Here is a 19,486-nt window from a genome sequence, read left to right on the forward strand (position 1 = left end):
AAACCCATCTCTTCCTTCCAGCTCACATCATGCACAAGGTTTGGAGATCACACATGAGCTGCAAGAACCATAGTGAAGATGGGGTTGGGGAAGCAGCACCATGCAAGCCTGATTTTAGCTCTGCAGCACATGAATTAAAAACCACCTCCTCTACCATCCCCAAGACCCCTGCCCAGAAACATACACTTGTGCACAACTCCATGGGGATGGAACAGAATTTGTTGGCACGTGGCCCATTCAGCTCTTGCTTATCTGTGGAGCTGCCTCCCTACTGAGAAATGTTCTGAGGACCACAGGGCCCAGTGGTACCAAGGCACACGTGCATTTGATGGCAAGTCTCAACGAATCGCAGCTGGGCTGGTTCGTTCTAGAGTCATCCGCCCCTACATCTTCTTCTCAGTCTCCGAGGTGGTGCTGTTGTTCCTCTCCAGGGGCTCCCCCCGAGGCCGGGGCTGGAGGCGAGCAGCATTCTCAGACAAGGGGGGGCGGTAGCGGTAGTGGTAGCCATAGGCACGGAGGTGGTAGGTCAGATATTCCAGGGTGTACATCAGCTCTGAGTTCACGTAGTGGAAGGAGACGGCCAGGTCAGAGCAGCACTGAGGGCCCTAGGGAGCACAGGAAGATCAGGGTTAATAGCAGAAGCCACACAGCATGGACCTAATTGCCTGCACTGGGCTTCGTTCGGTAAACATGGATCCCTTTTCAACGTGAAAAAAAAGCAGAAGAGAGCCACAGGGAAAGGAAGCAGCAGCAGAGAAAACTGAAGATGGTCTCTGGCTTGAATGCTACACAGTGGGCCAGTGGAGGATTTGCCACAGGCAAGTTGGCACAGCCATTGGGCAGAGCCACTTGCAGAAATGGTCCGAAAGCTTGTGCTGTAATTAGATGCAGTATCAAAAGGCAAAGGGGGTTGTAGTGCAGAAACCGGGGGTGCGACGAGAAAGAAAGGACGTCTGCAAAGATGAAATGTCTGCAAAGAAGAGGAAGAAGAGAAATCCTCCAGTTTCTAACATTGCTCCAGACATTTTTGCTCACAACTTTCTAAGCCTGACTTTTACAGCCTCAAAACTGGTCTGTGCATACAGCAAGATTCTGCAAGAGGACGGAAGACGCACAGAAAATGGCCCTGGACACAGAATTCAGCTTCTGGAGCATCTCAGCTTTCATTTCAAGAAGAGCCAAAGTTCTAATCCGTATGGTTATGAAGATGTATTTGAAAGCGCGAGGCTGAAATCTCAAGACCCAGAGGGGTGGTTGTGCCAGGTTTCTAGGGCTTGGAGATACGCTGCCTGTCAAAGCAGCGAAGTCAACATTATACAAAAAAGTGAAACTGCAGAATAAATTGTGCAAAAGAAAACAAAATCTGTTTGCATGATTTATACAGACTGCAACATTTCTCTTTGTTTTGGGCTTCCAGGATTAAGAAATTTAGCAAGGGGCACAAAACCTACATGGGGACAGCAGCTTTGTTATCTTCCAATGCCCTGCTGGCCTCTCCAAGCCCTACTGCAGAGCCCATCCCAGTGTCCCAAGGGCAGCTCTTGGATAGCAGCCCTCCTACCATTCATGCATCCCAGAAGGCAAAACCTTTTCTATCCTGGCATACCATCTGTCTATGTGAGAGCTGGTGTGGTGTAGTGACTAAAGTGTTGGCCTGGGAGTCAGGAGATGCGGGTTCTAGTTCTCACTCAGCCATGGAAACCCACTGGGTGGCTTTGCGACAGTCACAGCCTCTCAGCCCAACCCACTTCACAGGGTTGTTGTTGTTGTGAGGATGAAATGGACAGTAGGAGGAGGATTATATGGATTCCTTGGGAGGAAGAATGGCGGGATATAAATGCAATAAATAAAATAATAAATAAATGTCACAGGAAACTTTCATCCCATTACTGGCTAAAGCAGCAGTCCTGGATTAAGGCAAAAGGTGGGAAAACACGGGAGGGTTACAGATGGAAGACAATAACATGTGGGCGGCCCGTCATATATGCTGTGACAGCACGATAAAAGCCTCATCTGGAAGTAGGCTCAGATTAGATGGATAGACAGGCAGATGTGGATTAGATTAGACAAAATCTATCAAAATCTCTGATGACATCTATTCTGTTAGCTTTTAAAGTGCCATCAAACTTTTTGTTGAGTTTGAGATTTCATCAGGAGTTGTTCCAACTTTCAAGTCTTTATCAGCACAGTCTTTAAGGCTCAAAAGGAGTTTTTAAATGATAAAATAAAAGCTGAGATTCTGAGGATGTTGAATTCTGTGGCCAATATCAAATTGACAGGATGACTGATGATTGCAGAACACACACAGTTCTGGCTGTAGGGGCTGAAAAGAGTAGCTATGAGGGATCAATAAAAGGAGGGATGTATTGGAGAGATTTATACTTTAAATCAGGGATGGGCAACTTGTGGCCCTCTAGATGTTTTGAGCTACAACTCCCATCAGCCTTTTCCAGCCAGCATAAGCAATGGTGAGGGATCATGGGATCTGTAGGCCAAAACAGCTGGAGGGCCTCAAGCTGTCCGCCCCGATTTAAAATCTAAGGGCTTTGCTAGACCTACCGGGTGTTCCGTCGTTGAGGAGCGGTGAAAGCGGATTTTCCCGTTCAGCCGTGACGCCTCATGATCCACACCTTCCTTAGATTTGTGGCGGAAGTTTGCGCCGGTTGTGCTGCTGCCGCCTCGAGCACGGTTGCGCAGCCACACCGGCCTGATTTCTGTTTTTTTTTCCCGCTCGCCGCACGGTTTGCGCAAGTCCGAAAGACCGCAAACAGCGTAGATCGCTTGCGCAGCCGTCAGCGATGCCGCCATGGCACCGGCGGCGGCACCGGCAGTGGCAGTGCCAGCTGAAGTGCTGCTGCTGCTGCTGCTGCTGCTGCTGCTGCTGCTGCGTACCAGCCCCCTCAGGCACCAGCGAGTGCCGGTGTTGAGGGTCAACATTGATGGGGTCGTGGCGGGTGTAATATGACCTGAGGTCAGTCGTCTGCATGGGCACTCTGTGCCTACATCTCCCATCATGCCTCTGAAGTGTCGGTGGCGATGACCGCCTCTGTGCCCTCCCCCCCATCCCACGGACCCAACCCACATCTGGGCGTAGGCATGGCAGCAGCCCAGAAACAGCTGTGCCCGCGTACCCACACCAACAGGCACACAGCCCTTCATGCCTGGACCATCCCCCTCAGTCCCCGCTAGCCTTTACATCTTCAGCGCAGCGTACAGCACCGCCATTATGCGGCCACTGTGGCTGCCCACCGCGAGGAGTCACCAACTTCCCATTACTGTGGGATGCCGGCCTTTCTGAAAAGTGACCCACGCAGAGGTTGAACTAGAAAAAACAGGCGCACATCCCCCACCCATCCCCAGCAGCACACCAGCCACTTTTCCGTTCCTCCGTTCCTGCGCAAACTGTCACTGTGGGAATAAAAAAAAAGCCGCTCAGCTGCGCTGACCCAGCTGTGGGCTGGGCGCAAATGGCAGAGGGCAAATTGCAAATTGACCGAAGCCGCTGGCCACTCCCCTTAGCACGCCTTTTCCTGACCAGTGCGGACCGCAGTGACCTCACATCCTCCCACACCTACTCCGAATTAGTGCGGGCCGGCAGGAAAAGGCGCACCAGAACTCACTTTTTTAAAGACGGGATAAAGAGGCTTCACCGCAGGATAACGACGGATCCTAGTGAACGTCATCTGGAAGCCTCGACACGACTGTGGAAGGTAACGCACGCTACAGCCTCGTCTAGTAACGCCCTAAATCTCTCCAACACATCCCTCCTCAGAATACAATGGTCCATTCCAAGTTCTTAAGAAATCCCCAGGGGATAACACTGCACTCATGTCCTTACCTACACCAAGAGGTGCAAAGGAAAACAGCCCAGAGCCACGTGAGACCTAAAGTCCCCTGAAAGAGTGCAATCTTGTCGTCTCTCTTCTGTAGCAGCTCACGGCAAGCATTAGCTAAACTCCAATTAATCTAATCACTTAATCCCCTGGTGTTGATCGATCCCAGCTCTAGTTCTCAAACCAAGACCATCTCCAGCACTTTTACCCACCAAATTCCTCAGCCTAGATTCCACCCTCTTTGGTCAGGCAAGACTACCCATGAGCCTCCAAAACTGTTCCCCTCACACATGCCCTATGGTCAAAAGAGGGCTTCATTGCTGCATCCCTTGCCCAGTGCAAAACTGTTAATGTTATTAACTCTACCAGCTTATCCACAGGGGCACCAAAAGTTGTTGCCATCACAGAGAAAGTGACAACTGCTGCCAGTTCAGCGTGGAAAACCATGGGCGAGACTAGGATCAAAAGCAAAGAGGCCAGATGCAAAAGCCGGACACAGCTCTGGCATCATTCATAGGAGAGGGAATTTTGTCAGGTGTGGCATGTCGTGCCAGCAGCACTACGGAGATTCCCTCTTCTATACAACTATGAAAGGTGCAGGAGCCCTGTGTCTTGCCCAAGAGAGCTGGCATGTGGTGCTCTGGACTGCAACTGTATGGATACACTTATCCAGGAGTAACACCCATTGGAATCAATGGGACTTAACCTCTCAGCAAAGATGTGTAGGAGCTCAGCTTATCAGTGTGCACGGATGCTGAGTTTACATCCGTGTGAACTAGACTTGAGGCACGTCCACCAACTACTTTGAGATTTAAGTTTGAGAGACTCGGGAGACAGGGTCGGAGAGGGCAGGCTCAAGACATTTCGCTGCCTGAGGTGAAGGAGAAGATGGCGCCTCCAACCCCATTCAATATACAGAAACAACTGGACCGGCAATTGAACCTTACTTCAACTCTGGCAATGGGACAGCATCCTCCAGTGCACCTGAGGACAGCAGGCTAGCTTAGGGGGCAGAGGGTAAGTTGAGTGGAACACACCACTTTGTTCCTCAATAGCTTGCTGCCACCCTACATCCCCCAGCATCTGTTGCCCGAGGCAGATGCTTTGCTCTGCCTAATGGTAGGGCAGACCCCAGCTCAGTCGGAACATAAAGAACAGCAACCGTAGCAGACTAACCATTGCAGGTAGGTTTGGGAAAGACTCCTGTCTGAAACCCATGAAAGCCACTGCCCTAATCTCTTCCAAGGAATCCTCACTATAGGAGAAACATTGCCACCTACCTCCACAATGGGGTAATAACAGTAGTTCCAATACCAGAAGCTTTTTGAGAATTTCTCAGTCAAGTGGGATTCTGGCACAAATGGATGGAAGGTCTCTCTCCCCTCAGAGTCCCGGGAGTCCCCGGCCTCCACCCCCATCTTCTCCATGCACTGGCCCAGGGCAAGATCCTCCACAGAACTCGTGTGGCTGCACACCTTGGAGGCAAAGCCAGCCACAAAGCGTTGCAGGGCCTCTTTGCTGAGCACATAGCCGGCGCCCCCGCTCATGTAGCCTTGCTTGGCAAAGGGCCGGAAGCGCTTGCCAAAATAGATGGGCCTGTCGGGGGTGTAGTTGGACAGCAGCCACCGCAGGTTGTCCACAACCACAAAGGTGTCATCGTCGGCCTTGAGAAACCAATCCGCCTGCTCAAAGTGGTGCTGATGCACGTAATGGAAAGCCCGAATGGTCTTCCAGTACAACTGGTCCCGGCCTTCCTTGGTGTCCAACCCTATGGTGGGGAAGTTTTCGTCTTGCACCGAGCTCATGAAAAGGACCACGTTGCAGTGACGGGACCAGGTGGCCTTCACATGGCGGGCCTTCGTCTCCAAGTTTTTGGGGCCAGTCATCACCCAGCACAAGATCCGCACCTTGTCGTACAGCTCATCCGCCATGCCACTCTCTTCGCCTGAGAAGAGGTATCCACAGAGTTACCATTTTGCACAACAGGCCCCTCCAGCCACGGCGTGTGTGCCTCATGTTTATTAAATATTGAACATCTACTTCATTTGTTCTTTACCATGGCAATTCGTTTTCAGTTGACTGGGCTCATATAACACAAGTCACACTCAAGTGTAGATTGTCGTTGAACTGTGGGATGTTGTGTTGCGTAAACCTAGCTGCACTAACAAACCACGGTTTGTTAACCATGAACAAGCCATATTCACAATCCAATAACAAACCATGGGTTCTCCTTGTGGAGGAAGATGATGATTGCATTTATATACTGCCCCATAGCTGAAGCTCTCTGGGTGGTTTACAAAGATTTAAACATGGAACATTAAAAACAAATATACAAAATTTAAAACCATAAAAAGCATAAAAACAGATTACATACAATATTTATTATTCATAGTTAACTAACCATGGTTTCTTGGCATGGCTATGTTCATGCAACTCTACAACCCATCTTTTAACAACTCATAGTTCAATGATAACCCATACTCAACCTTGAGTGTAGCTTATCGTGTTGTGTGAAACCAGCAAATGACTATACTGGCACATGGACCTGCAAGTCTAAAACATTCCACTTAAGAACTTTACCATTCTGGGACTGATCCAGACTTAGTCACATTTAGCATAGACCCATTGAAAGAAATTATACTTACATGAGTCATGACTAAAATGTCCCATTGAATTCAATCGGCCTACTATAAGCATAACCAAGTCTGGATCCAATCCATCAACATTATTTACAGCCTTGGGATTCACAGGCTGGAAAGAGAAGTTGCTGCTGGCAGACCCAGAAATACGGTGTAGCACTTAGAGCGGATGACAGCCTCCATTTCGCTTCTACCTGGAAGGACCAACGTGGTCCTGTAGTACATTCCCAAGTCAGCTGCCAGTGCAACTTGGTCTCTTCTGGGACAGCCAGTACTTGACTATACCACTTCAGACCAGGTGGGAGGGGGGGAATCAAATGTTCAAATGTAAGAAAGAAAGAAAAACCAAGCGACTCAATACTATTGTGTCAGAGAAATCTTCTCCTGACATATCAGTCCTGGGCCTGCTGCAGTCTGAAGCTGTAGATCAGGGCTGTTGCACCTCTTTTAGTTGGAGGGCTCAGGGGCTGCATTCCAGAACCTTGGCTGAAGGCAGATGGGCGGGGGCCAAAATACCAAGAAGACCAGCATATTGTAGCTTTGCGTGCTTCATGCCAGTCACAAAGCCCTCAGGGGAGTCATTTCAACCTTTCGGAATGGGGGGGGGACCCCTAAATGACTGGTGGCCAGGGGAAAGGGGGTGGTGCCACCTAGGGAATCCTGGAAGGCAAGATGGGGACCCCAGCTTGGCCAGATTTGATCCCTGGGCCTGGGGTTCTGCACCCCTGCTGTAAAGTGTAGCAACGAATGCATCACACATAGGAACATAGGAAGCTGCCTTATACTGAGTCAAACCCTGGGTCCATCTAGCCCAGTCGAGTTGGCACTGACTGGCAGCAATGGCTCTCCAGGATTCCAGGGAGGATTCTTTTCTCCACCCTTCCTGGAGAAGCCGGGGATCAAACCTGGGACTTCCTGCATACAAAGGAGGTGCTCTACCACACCGAGCTAGGGCCTGTGCTGATGACTCCATACAGCAGCTCTCAGAACACACACAAAACCAACTGCATGTGAAGGACATCTGGCTGGGTCCATCCTCCCACACCCAACCCTACAATCATCTACTCACCTAGGCAGGAACATAGGTATACGCAGCCAGTTAGATAAAAACCTATGCAACTGACCTGCAAAGATTAGCATACCCAAGGGCACCTATTGAGATCGCTCTAGTGCAGCCTTTCCCCAATCTAGTGCCTTCCAGATGCTTTGGCCTTCAAATCCCATTAGCCCCAGCCACCATTGGCAAATGGTCAGGAATGCTGGGAGTTGTAGTCCAAAATAGCTGGAGGGCACCAGATTGGGGAAGGCTGCCCGAGTGAACCTTGCCTTCCTCCCTGCTCCAGCCCCTACCTTCCAGGTGTGGGTGTGCCACTCTGAAGAGGGCTGATCTATCGACAATCCACTCAGGATCCTTGGAGCCATGTGGCGGCTGGGTGCCAGGCCGTGAGGACCCTTCCCATATCAGGTTGCCCACCAGGTAGAAGGTGCTGACAAAGCCAGCAATGAGGCCCAGGTGGAAAGCGAAGAACGAGCTCTTGGAGCTGAGGAACCCCATGCTACCTGGCCACTAGGGGTGGCGAGCTGCGAGTGAGGGCCGGGTATACTTCACATAACCTGTAGTGGGGAGAGAGGAGAAAAACAATTAAGTGACCTTGGCTGGAGATTTTATCCTGGCACTGCCAGCTGCTCCGATCACCATAGAAACAGATAAGCTGGGAGCAGACTTTTCAAAATAGGGACATAATATATATCCAAGCACCAATATACATACAGTATGTATACACACACAATCTCAGATACACATTCTGCTTACAAGGTGTTTTCAGAGTTCTCCCATTCCAGGGAATGTTCTAAAGCAGCCCCCCCACCCAACCAGCAAGCCTGGCCATTAGGAGGAGGGTGCCAGGCTGAGGGAGGTTGATCTAAAGCTGTGACAGGCTCCCAGCTGGACTGAGCTCAGAGAAGACCTCTGTGGAGAAGAAGGGGGACTGTGATTCCATCGCAAACCCCACTCCCACAGGAGGCGTGGGACAGCCTGAAGAATGCTTCATCTGGGGGTCCCCGAGAACCCCTTTGACCCCCCATCCCAAGCCTCACCTACTTTCCCAACTCTCCTCCCTCAGTCCACGGCTCTCCAGGTGACCAGGTGAGAAGCTCCGAATCGTTGTAGAAGTGTCCACTTGGCCCCAGAAGATCCTATCGCCCGTGGTCTACCCAGGAGGAGGGGAGAGTCTCAGCTACTGACAATAAAACAGACCCAGCAAGAACAGCTGAATCAGGAGGAGAGGTAGCTGGCACCATGGATGGAAGCCCTCAGACCTTTGTTGGGTTAATTATTATTATTATTATTATATTTATTTGTATCCGGCCTTTTGCCCAATGCTGGGCCTCAAGGCGGCCTTACAAAGTTTAAAATATACATGGGGAGGGGGGAACAAAACCATAAACATTTAAAATACACAACAAAATTATAAGACATTAACATAGATGGAGGGCCAGACTATTCTCCAAAGGCCTGCTGGAACAAAAAAGTTTTAGCCTGCTTCCGAAAGCCCATCAAGGAGGGAGCCAGCCTAGAGAGTTCCAGAGCACCGGAGCAGCCACCGAGAAGGCCCTCTCCCATGTTCCCACCAAGCATGCCTGTGAAGAAGATGGGACTGAAAGAAGGGCCTCTCCAGAAGATCTCAAAGCACGGGCAGGCTCATAAGGGAGAATACGTTCTTTCAAATAACCTGGACCCGAACCATATAGGGCTTTATAGATCATAACCAGCACTTTGAATTGTGCCCGGAAACAGACTGGAAGCTGGTGGAGCTGTTTTGACAGCTTCCTTTGAGCCACATACAGCAGTTTTCTGTTCCAGCTGCTAGGCCACATACAGGCTACAATCCTATACACACTGACACTGAGCTCAATGGGACTTACTTCTGCGTAGTCATGCTTAGGACGGCACTATGTATTTTGCACTTCCTTGTTGCCCAGAGGAGCTCTCAAAGCCATTTACTTTTTTTTAAAAAAATGTCCAATGATTAGTTTTCCTCATATTATAGGAGCCAGGCGTATGCTGGGGAGTAGACTTGCCTTTCTCCTTCAAAAGAAATGTTTGCTAATTAATCCCTCGGCCCTACAACATTTACAGAATTTATTCCCCAACCAGCTAGCTAAAGTGGGGGCCCTTGGGGCAAGAAAAGCAAACACTGGCTAGCACAATTGAAAATTCCACCACACTGGAAGATAAATATTGAAGTGGGAGAGACCAGATCTTTGTTAGATTGGGAGTAAATACGTTGTGACATTTATATACTTGGGTATGCACGGAACAGAGATGCCGTACGGAAAGGCAACCTCAGACAGAAAACACTACAGATTCCTTTTTCTGAACCAGCATCATGAACCTTTTGCCTGAACCAGAACGAAAATGGAGCAAGGAACAGATAGACAGTAGTCTCCTGAAGTGAAAATTCACAGCAATTGGCCTGGAGGTCCATTTCTGTGCTATGTAACTCAAATTGCCTCATAGTCTCAGCCCATCTACAAATCTCATGCCCTTCCCCCCCTTCCCCCCCCCCATCCCAATCTCCTTCAGAGCTCTTTGGACATAGCCAGCTTCAGAGTCCTCAACTCTGCATGGACTCCTTCCCTGGGGGGAGGTAGAGACCACAGCACCTTCCCCAGACTTAACAACCTGCAGCTCTATTCCGCTTTCCCCAAACCAATCTCCCATCCAGCAGAACCGGTGGCTGTATCGTGCAAGGAATCCCATTGCGGCAAATTGCTTGGAAAGTGGTGGCAGTAGAGGCTAAAATCCAGTTCCATCTATTATTCATTAAATCAAAATGTTTGCTAATTAATCCCTCGGCCCTACAACATTTACAGAATTAATTCTCCAACCAGCTAGCTAAAGTGGGGGCCCTTGGGGCAAGAAAAGCAAACACTGGCTAGCACAATTGAAAATTCCACCACACTGGAAGATAAATATTGAAGTGGGAGAGACCAGATCTTTGTTAGATTGGGAGTAAATACGTTGTGACATTTATATACTTGGGTATGCACGTAACAGAGATGCCGTACGGAAAGGCAACCTCAGACAGAAAACACTACAGATTCCTTTTGCTGAACCAGCATCATGAACCTTTTGCCTTAACCAGAACAAAAATGGAACAAGGAACAGATAGAAAACAATGAAAAGGGTGCAATTGGTTATACCACACTCTGCTGGGTAAGTTTTTAGTGAGTTGGGGGAAATCTCCTCCTATAGGGTGACCATATGAAAAGGAGGACCGGGCTCCTGTATCTTTAACAGTTGTATTGAAAAGGGAATCTCAGCAGGTGTCATTTGTATATATGGAGAACCTGGTGAAATCCCCTCTTCATCACAGCAGTTAAAGCTGCAGGTGCCCCTGCCCTCTTTTATAGCTGGTCACTCTAGTATAGCTCCTGCGCCTTTAACTGTGGTGATGAAGAGGGAATTTCACCAGGTTCTCCATATATACAAATGAAACCTGCTGAGATTCCCTTTTCTATGCAACTGTTAAAGATACAGGAGCCCTGTCCTCCTTTTCATATGGTCACCCTATCCTCCTATTCCCAGGGTTCAAAGCAGGCTCACATTTCCTAATTTACTTTATACATTTGGATACCAACCCTCAACCAAATCGTTCCCAATAGTTCTAAGTAAAAGACAGCAGTAACAAAATTATTACAATACAATTAAATACCCTTGGGCTCTCCTGCAACTCCCCAGAACATCTGGCCTAATTTTTGTATTTCCTCCTGCCCCCTGCAGTTTATACTATCAAGCCTGATGATGAATTCTGGAGAACTTGAAAGCTTGCACACTCTTTTGTGGCATTCAGTGGATTTTGGTTAATGCATTTAAGAACATGGAGTATCAACCTTTAATGTACTGTAATATTTAATAAATTCTAATAACAAAGAATGCTCATGCATTATTTAGGAAAAACTAATTTAATTGAATGATAAAGGAATATTTTGCAATCTCAGAATATTATGAATCATCATAGTATTTAGAAACATTGGATTGGGTGCAGCCTAAGTTCATCAAACTTAGTTCCCATTGAAATCAATAGGACTAATACTGCAATCCTCTACTCATATATATTCAAATATATTCATATTTCCCTGGGGATTAGCCTCATTGTACCCAATAGGGCTTACATCTGAGTAGATATATATATAGGATTGAACAGTAATTTTCCACACCGATTTCAGTGGGACCCAAGTGTAGTCTGGATCCAACCCATTATTTATGATTACTAAAATTTAAAATATAGATGATGTGGGTTGGATTCCCAAAGCATGTGCCTACCTCGCAAGGGAGGTAGCTAGGTTTTATACACTGTCTTCTCTGGTGTCAAATACGTAGACACCATCTGACAGGAAATTTCTAGCTGACAAGAGAATACATGGCATGTTCTTTTGGAAAGCATCAACACAAAGAGATAGATACTGAATGTTCTTTAAGAAAACATTCACTTGATTTTGCTTATCCTTGGGATGGCTTCTCATAGACATTTTGCAACATTTCATTAGCAACTACCGTAGCAACTCTGCCTCAGAGAGGGCACTTTTCCAACACCAGGATCTGCCTTCTGCAAAAGCAGTAGGTACACTGGTTACCCAGACATAGTCTTCCTCACTATGGTGAAATTACTGCCTTGCTATTTAAATTATAGTAATAATTTCTAAATTTGCATCTAGACAGAACATAGCATATAGACATGTTATGCAAATCTGCATCCTTGTATGTCCTGTTTTGATGATGCGTTTCTTCTTTTGGGGCGATGTTTGAGTGGCCACCCTGCCCTCCTCACACCAGTGCAGGTTAGTTAGGAGGAACTAGTGCCAATTCTAGCCAGGCTTGCATGCCCCCCATTCCCTTCCCTCCGGAAACAAGTGCTTGTTTCTCATCACCAGGCAAAGCCGGCTACAGGTTGGCTGCTTGCCAATCAAAGCAGTCCGGACATTTTCTTTATGACCGGTACAGCTTTGCTGATGGAGGATTGAACAATGTGTCTAGAGCAGGGGTGTACCGTCTCTTTCACCCTGAGGGCCAAATTCCATTTTAGAGAAGTTCTTGGAGGCTGCTTCCCAGTGTTTGGTGGGGCCAAAGGCATAAACAGTGAGAACAACAAGGGTACCTTGTTTGGGGAACCTGTGGAGGGCCTGCCCCGCAAGCTCACTGAGCCCTGTATTCAAGCAGCCGGGCCATGTGAGCCTTTGCTGAGCACTTGGGAGGCTGAGCATGCTTCCTGAGCCCTAGGCAAAGCACACTTTCTGGGACCTCTGAAAAGTGTGCATTTCCCTCAACCATGCCATTAGTGTGCCCATGGGAATTGCACACTGTCTGGAGGAACAGGAAGCGCACTTTACCATTCCCCCCCTCCCCTGTGCCAATCGGGGCCTTAAAGGCCATTTTAACACAAGGTGTTGAGCCTCTTAACGGCACGTGTTAGAAATGTGATTTGAAATAAAGATTCAAGGACAATGGTGAAAGCACTCTGTTACCTTTATTGATACAGAATTGCAAGTCTGGGTGTCCAGCAAAGTAGGCACACCCTCTAAGCACATGTCAAGACATCTTATACCCTACACCCGGCCGAAGAGGTCCCTCCCCGTCTCGTGATTGGTCAGAGACTTGTGGGGTTACAGCCTATCCCGGCACGCAGCTTTGTCCCGCCTTTGATTACTTGCTTTTTCATTTCATTTAATATTCCACCCATCTCTATTTACTTATGCCCAAATATAGGTTTGATTTATCTGGGCCTACCCACTTTATTGCTCTTGATCATCCCTCCACCCATCAGGTAACCACAAAAGTCATAAGTTCAAAAACAACAGATGTATGTTTCAGTTTTGTCACTTCTTCTGACCACTAGTCTAACCACAAGTTCCGTATTATTCTCTTTTACTTCAACTGAATAGTCTAACGGCGCTTTGCACCTGTTTGGGCCCTTCCCTGTCCATTAATTATGCCTCAGCGAAGATCAGTGTTTCCAGGCTGAAGCTATTTTCAACCATATATTCTCAGTAGCAAGACCCTGCCCCATTGGCCCACACTCTAACAAAATCATAATATACATTTTGGCATTAGCTTTATTGAATATATATTGGCATTAGCTTTATTGAATATATATTGGCATTAACTTTATTGAAAAAGAAACATATCTCTTTATTTCTCACACACGCAAGACTGCCATTCGAGTGGAGGGGGGAAATACAAGATTTCCTCAGCCTTAAAAGGGGCCGGATGGATTTTCAATACAATACTAGGTGTCAGTAACTAAGCCTTAAAAGGCATTTCAACCTTTTAGAATTGGAGAAAAACTGCATAAAATCTAGGAAACCACTAAACAATTGGTCTTTGAGGAAAAGGGGGCATGGCCTTCTGGGAAATCCCAGAGGGCTGGATAGAGATGGGGCAGATTTGAGCCTGATTTAGAGGAAATATGGACAGTCCTATGGCAGGGAAATAGGGAGCCAAGCCAACACGACGATCCCAGTGATAGAGGCAGGTAGAAATTTAATCTTGCCTAAGAATGTAATATGTCAAGGGTTAAAGATGGGTTCTCTGCCAAAGGGTGGCTACAGGTGGCTACATGTCAGATTTGCATTCCTTAATGGTGGACATCATGTGCTAGCAGACAAAGAGGAAAACTTTCAACCAATGAAGCATCAAATGTAACCTATGACTCCTCGAGATTGTGCACCGTAACTTGCAAATTGAATGTAACTTAACTTGCTAAACCCGCCCTGACCAATCAAGGGTTTAGAAACACCCCCTGTGTAATCAGAGCATATATATACTGTAAGATTCCTTTGTTCTTGGTGCCTCTATTTTGTAGAACCGGAGAGCACCTCCATGTTGCAGTATCAGAAGTAAATAGATTAAGAGCATTCTCCAGCCTTGTGTGTTTGATTGGCTACTAATGAACCGGGGTAGCAAGCCTTTCACCCCTGGTTGAGGGGCAACACCAGCATTTGTGAAGCCTCACCTATACTGTCAGATCTGCTCTGCCCCACCTCGCCTTGCCCTATTCATGGGACACCAAGCAAAAACCTATTGGGAAGCTATCCTTTACTGAAACTTGAGAAGCTTTAAGGTGGGATTCCTGCACTGAGCAGGGGGTTGGACTCGATGGCCTTATAGGCCCCTTCCAACTCTACTATTCTATGATCTCAGAACAAAACATCCGACAGTCACGGGTGGGTGGGGAATGAGAAAGCTTAGTAACAGCCTAGATTGGATCCAGACACCCAAAAGCTTCCCCTTCCCAGTGAACGCTCCCAACAAGCACTGAAATGCTACTGAGAGCTACCAGTTGCCAAAGCAGTTTCCATAGCAACCAAAGGGGACATCTCTCAGTCCAACTGGAAGCCAGGCCTGAGCAACAGAGAGAAGCTATCTCGTCTGCATATTAAAGAATTCTTAATGCAGACTAATTACTCCTTAATATTGACACCACATTTTGGAATTGGAATCAGGGTGATAAAGGGACGGAGAGTTTCTCTCCCTCCAGTCTTCCAGCGCATGCAGGGTTATGATGAATAAGAACTGCTAGTGGTTGCAATTGGAGGCGATGGGCAGCCCAGATGAAGGCTGCAATCGTAAACACATTTATGAGGGAGAAAGCTCCATTGTTGATTTTCTGCTAAAACACACATAGGACTGTGCTGCAAGTAAAAGAACTTAGGGCACAATGCTATGCATATTTAGACAGGAAAATGTCCTACAATTCACAGCATACCGCAGCCTGTCTAAACATGCATAGGATTGTGCCCTTAAAAGCAATGTCATGCATGTATCCATAAATACACTCTTTGTCCCATAACCATATAATAGCTCAGCTCAAGGACCTTCAAATCTAACATTCCCCATGGGTTCACCACTACAGATTGATTTCACCTGCCTGGAGAAACCCTCACCTGCTGCTCCACAGCTACACATCCCCACCTTCTCTTGGAAGGTGAACTTCTGGGTGTTTTCCTTAGGCCTGCCTAGCTGTGTGCGTAAGTTCAGAGATGGACTGGGGTAGTTCTAACATCCTGTTGGGGGCAGAGCAGCTTATGAGCTTTCTATGGTAGTTTCCCCTTAACCTATGACCTCCAATTGTTCTGGACTACAACTCCCATCATCCTGGACCACTGGTCATTTTAATGGGTTTATGTTACATACATCTAAGCCTGGATCCAACCCCAGGCATGAGAGCTCTGATCCAAATCAGGACCCTTGCATGGGGGCTGGGGGGGTGGTCTTTAACCCTCAGCCCACTGTGACAGTCACAATCTGAAGCAGTTCCTGTACCTGTGAACTATACAGCTCTCAGTGAATGCCTGCTGAAATCTCAGAAGAACAGAGGGGAGAGGGCTGAGCAGATTTTCTGGTGATCATGGTCAGGGTCACGGTATATAAATTTGGCCCTCCTCACATCTAGTAGAAGCAGAATATATTCCTTTAAAGAAGCAAACATTTGCAAGCTAAGTAAAAACCCTTATATTTGCTAACTTCGCATAATTTGCACGGATTGCAATTTTGTTTTATTTGCTTTTTTGGACATAGTTAGGGTTATCTTGTAGTCTTTTCCCACCCCAAGTTGCACATGTAAATTGATCTAACAATATAGGCCCCAATTTCCATTGTGTCAAATCATTGCAAATGTGGAATGAAAAGCAGGAACCCACAGCTCCATCACACCAGCAATTTTTCACACTCTCACCATGCCTGGTATGTGGTTTTGCAAGACACCATCCCTGTCCTGCACTCATCTTGCCTCTTCCTCCCTTTTTCCGTCTTATTTTGGAGAGGGGAAGGTTTTTCCTCCATGTACAACAAAACTGCTCCTGCCTCCCTATGTAAAGCTGCCCTTGTGCTATCAGCACATCCCGATTTTTTTGGTGTGTGTGTGTGTGTGTGTGTTGAAGGGTGGTCTCCCTGATGAAAGAGGAGGGCAGGGCGGTTCTCCTCCAATACACCACTTGAATTCCTTTCCTTGGGGACACGTGCTGAGTTGGTAGAACAAACTAATGGTCAACCATACTTTTACTGCTCCAGTTCCCACTCTCTTTCAGCTTCCCTCTTTTTACTGCCTGCTGTATGGGTGCTCAGGTAGAATTGCACAACTGGGAAGAGAAAGGGAGCATGGACGCATGAACGCCCTGCGCAGCTCAAATGGCAGAAACAGGCGCCACCGATAATGCCCCATGGTGTCTCCCATTAAAAACACCTTTCCGTTTATTGTGTGCTTCCCCAAAGGCATCCATCACTGATTCCTAACAACCCCCACTTTGCTAATATTGTTTAATATGATCCTTGGGAAAAGCGTTGGGTGTTGGTTTTCTTTAACGACACAGTTTCAGGCTGCCGTGATTGCGCAGTTGTAGGCCCTCACAGCCACAACAACCAATGAACTGCAGGGGGAAGGAGAAGGGAGATGGCGGGGCAGGCACAATAGCGGAAAACAAGTGAGAGGAGATTTCACTGGAATAGTAGCGGTACAAGGAAGTGCAAGCCAGCAGAGGTGAAAAGATGCACGAGCTGAAATAGCACAACAACGCGCACATGTGAAAGCGACCAGGGATTGATGCGCTAATGAAACGAAGGTGGATAACGTGGGGCAAACCAGAACAAAAATGGAGCTTATGGAATGTGGATTGTGCCCCAACAGTTATCAGCGCACTTCAATACCACTTTAAAGCTTGTTGAAATAAATTGGTTAGTCTTTAAGGTGCCACACGACTTTTAGGGAGCAAAACTATGCATGTTTAGGCAGAAAAGAAGTCCTACAATTTCCAGCCTTCCCCAGCCAGTATGACTGACTGGGGAATGCTGGGAGTTGTTTAGACGGGGGGGGGGGGAGGAGGGGAGATTTCATATCCATAGGATTGCACCCTTAGTTGCTTTTCCTTCACACAGAATTGTTGCAAGACAGAAGCAGCTATGGCCAGAGGTGGGGGGAGGCTCTCAGGAAGCATATGTCCCAAGAAGTCCTCCTCGCCAAACAGGTCTACCAAGCATATAAACAAAGGCATCTCCCCTTGGAAAATACCCTACAGATCAGAACTTCTAGAGGAGAGAGAAGAAGCAGCTTTCCAGAACCTGGAAATGAAAGGACTAACATACACACCCTTTTCAGGCGTCCCTCGCTTGTGTCCTGACTGAAGACATCCATGCTAAAGGAAGGAGAAAGGGTAGGGATGGAGTCGGGGTGGAGGGCAGAATTAATCCTGGCTCACAAAGGGCCCGCCAAGACAGCAAGGTGTCTCCTCACCCCACCTCACCCACAAGCAACAGTGTGAACGGAAGGCAGGGAGGAAAGAGACTTACTCCTGTTGGAACAGTATTCAGAACGTGCGCAGTGTACAGGACGATTAAGGAGCGGCATGGATATGCGGGACAGGACATAGGAAGGGGTACAGATATATGCGGAGCACCGCGCATAATCTGCTGTCACCAGGAGGGTTTGCTTCATCTCTGAGCATCAGAGGATCAAGGCGAACGGCAATGGGGAAAGAATACCGCAAAGACAATAGGGCGCAGGGATGGCCCATCATCACGAGCCCCATGGTTGCCTAGGGGCGGGTGGACTGGGGAGCCCTCGGGGTCAGGCAGAGGTCGATTGGCAGCGGCTTTACGTTACCTTGTTTTTGCAGATGCACCAGCGAAGCGGATAGAAAGCAACCAAAGTCACCCCCATCCTGCAACCAGCCATCCCCGAGCTGCCGCCTTCTCCACGAAGCCTCTTTACGGAAATCCAGGAGCGACCATGCCTCCATCCTAGACTACGAGGGCCGGCCCCTGGACGCGCCCATTGGCTGGCAGATTGCAAATCCTCTCCTGATTGGAATAGATGCGCCTCCCAAACAGACCTTAAAAACGCTGGCCCGGGCGAAGAGGGGGGGGGAGGCGGGCTGGGTACGGGGACGACGACGCTTAGAGATAACCCGATGCCATCTGGGGAGATCATGCCTGGCCCAGATTTAAGTCTCTCCAAGAGGGACGCTGGAAGGCAAGCCAGAATGGGAGCTAGGCGGGAGAGGAGGCTCAGTTGTGTCGGCTGTCTCAGTGCCAAGCCTCGGCCCTATACAAATAAAGAGTTCCTCCGATCATGTGCTGAGTACTTTCCCGCGAGGGTGATGATGGATCACCCCGTTCATTTTATTTATCAACCAAGAATCAGAATCCTCACTTCAACCGTCCTTTCCACTGCATACAATCTCATTTGCTCTGGTCCACTCCTATGCAATTCGTGGCTTTTGGGGAGGGCTTGCTTCCAGGCTCTGCCTTATTCCTAGAAGTTTAGAGAGTCCAGACGATGACGGATGTTTCTTGACAAGCGTTGACGTAGCACTAACAGGAGGGTGCAGCTCTTCTGACTGTTTTTTTCCTTATGGGGTTAAGACAGAAGAAGAAATGATGGGAAAACGGGAGAGCTACAACTAAAGTTGTAAAATGACCTCTCTCCCGGATCTTTATAAAATCCTGTAAATGAGGCACTGCAACAGCAAGCTAAAAGCCTCGTCTGGAAACACCAAATCATCCCCCCCCCGGTATTTTATTTATTTTATTGTTAACGTTTATATACTGCCTGTACCTGTTTGCATTCTCTTCCCCTCCTTATTGTTTTACTATGATTTTATTAGATTGTAAGCCTATGCGGCAGGGTCTTGCTATTTACTGTTTTACTCTGTACAGCACCATGTACATTGATGGTGCTATATAAATAAATAAATAAATAATAATAATAATAATAATAATAATAATAATAATAATAATAATAAAAAAACAATAAAATAAAAATATTGCTTCTTCTGTCTTTTTCCGTAAGGCAGAAAATCCGTTATGGAAGAAAAGCCAGAACAGCTGCCCAGTGCCTTTCTGGTATTTATTTATTTATTATTGCATTTCTATACCGTCCCAATAGCTGAAGCTCTCTGGGCGGCTCACAAAAATTAAAACCATGAAGACAATTCAAGTGTAAAACAAACAACAGTATA

General features: G+C 47.6%; 1 protein-coding gene across 1 annotated transcript; it reads right to left on the reverse strand.

Moving 5' to 3' along the window:
* Positions 1 to 274: 274 nt before the first annotated feature.
* LOC134396524 (glycoprotein-N-acetylgalactosamine 3-beta-galactosyltransferase 1-A-like) lies at positions 275 to 18,208 on the reverse strand. Its single transcript, XM_063123036.1, has 4 exons — positions 18,130 to 18,208; positions 7,823 to 8,086; positions 5,114 to 5,778; positions 275 to 605 (listed from the first exon to the last, which is right to left on the reverse strand). The coding sequence occupies exons 2-4, from the start codon at positions 8,025 to 8,027 to the stop codon at positions 384 to 386; spliced, it is 1,092 nt and encodes a 363-aa protein (XP_062979106.1). The 5' UTR covers positions 8,028 to 8,086; positions 18,130 to 18,208; the 3' UTR covers positions 275 to 383.
* Positions 18,209 to 19,486: the final 1,278 nt, after the last annotated feature.

Source organism: Elgaria multicarinata, chromosome 3 (genome assembly GCF_023053635.1).
Source record: "Elgaria multicarinata webbii isolate HBS135686 ecotype San Diego chromosome 3, rElgMul1.1.pri, whole genome shotgun sequence".
NCBI lineage: Eukaryota > Metazoa > Chordata > Lepidosauria > Squamata > Anguidae > Elgaria > Elgaria multicarinata.

What these genes read in the sequence shown, in the direction of transcription:
- LOC134396524 (XM_063123036.1), bottom strand. Translation starts at nt 8,027, where the DNA reads ATGGGGTTCCTCAGCTCCAAGAGCTCGTTCTTCGCTTTCCACCTGGGC. An exon ending in GGCACACCCACACCTGGAAG is followed by an intron (nt 5,779 to 7,822) that starts GTAGGGGCTGGA and finishes ACCTCTTCTCAG; the next exon opens with GCGAAGAGAGTGGCATGGCG. An exon ending in GTTATTACCCCATTGTGGAG is followed by an intron (nt 606 to 5,113) that starts GTAGGTGGCAAT and finishes TGTGCTCCCTAG; the next exon opens with GGCCCTCAGTGCTGCTCTGA.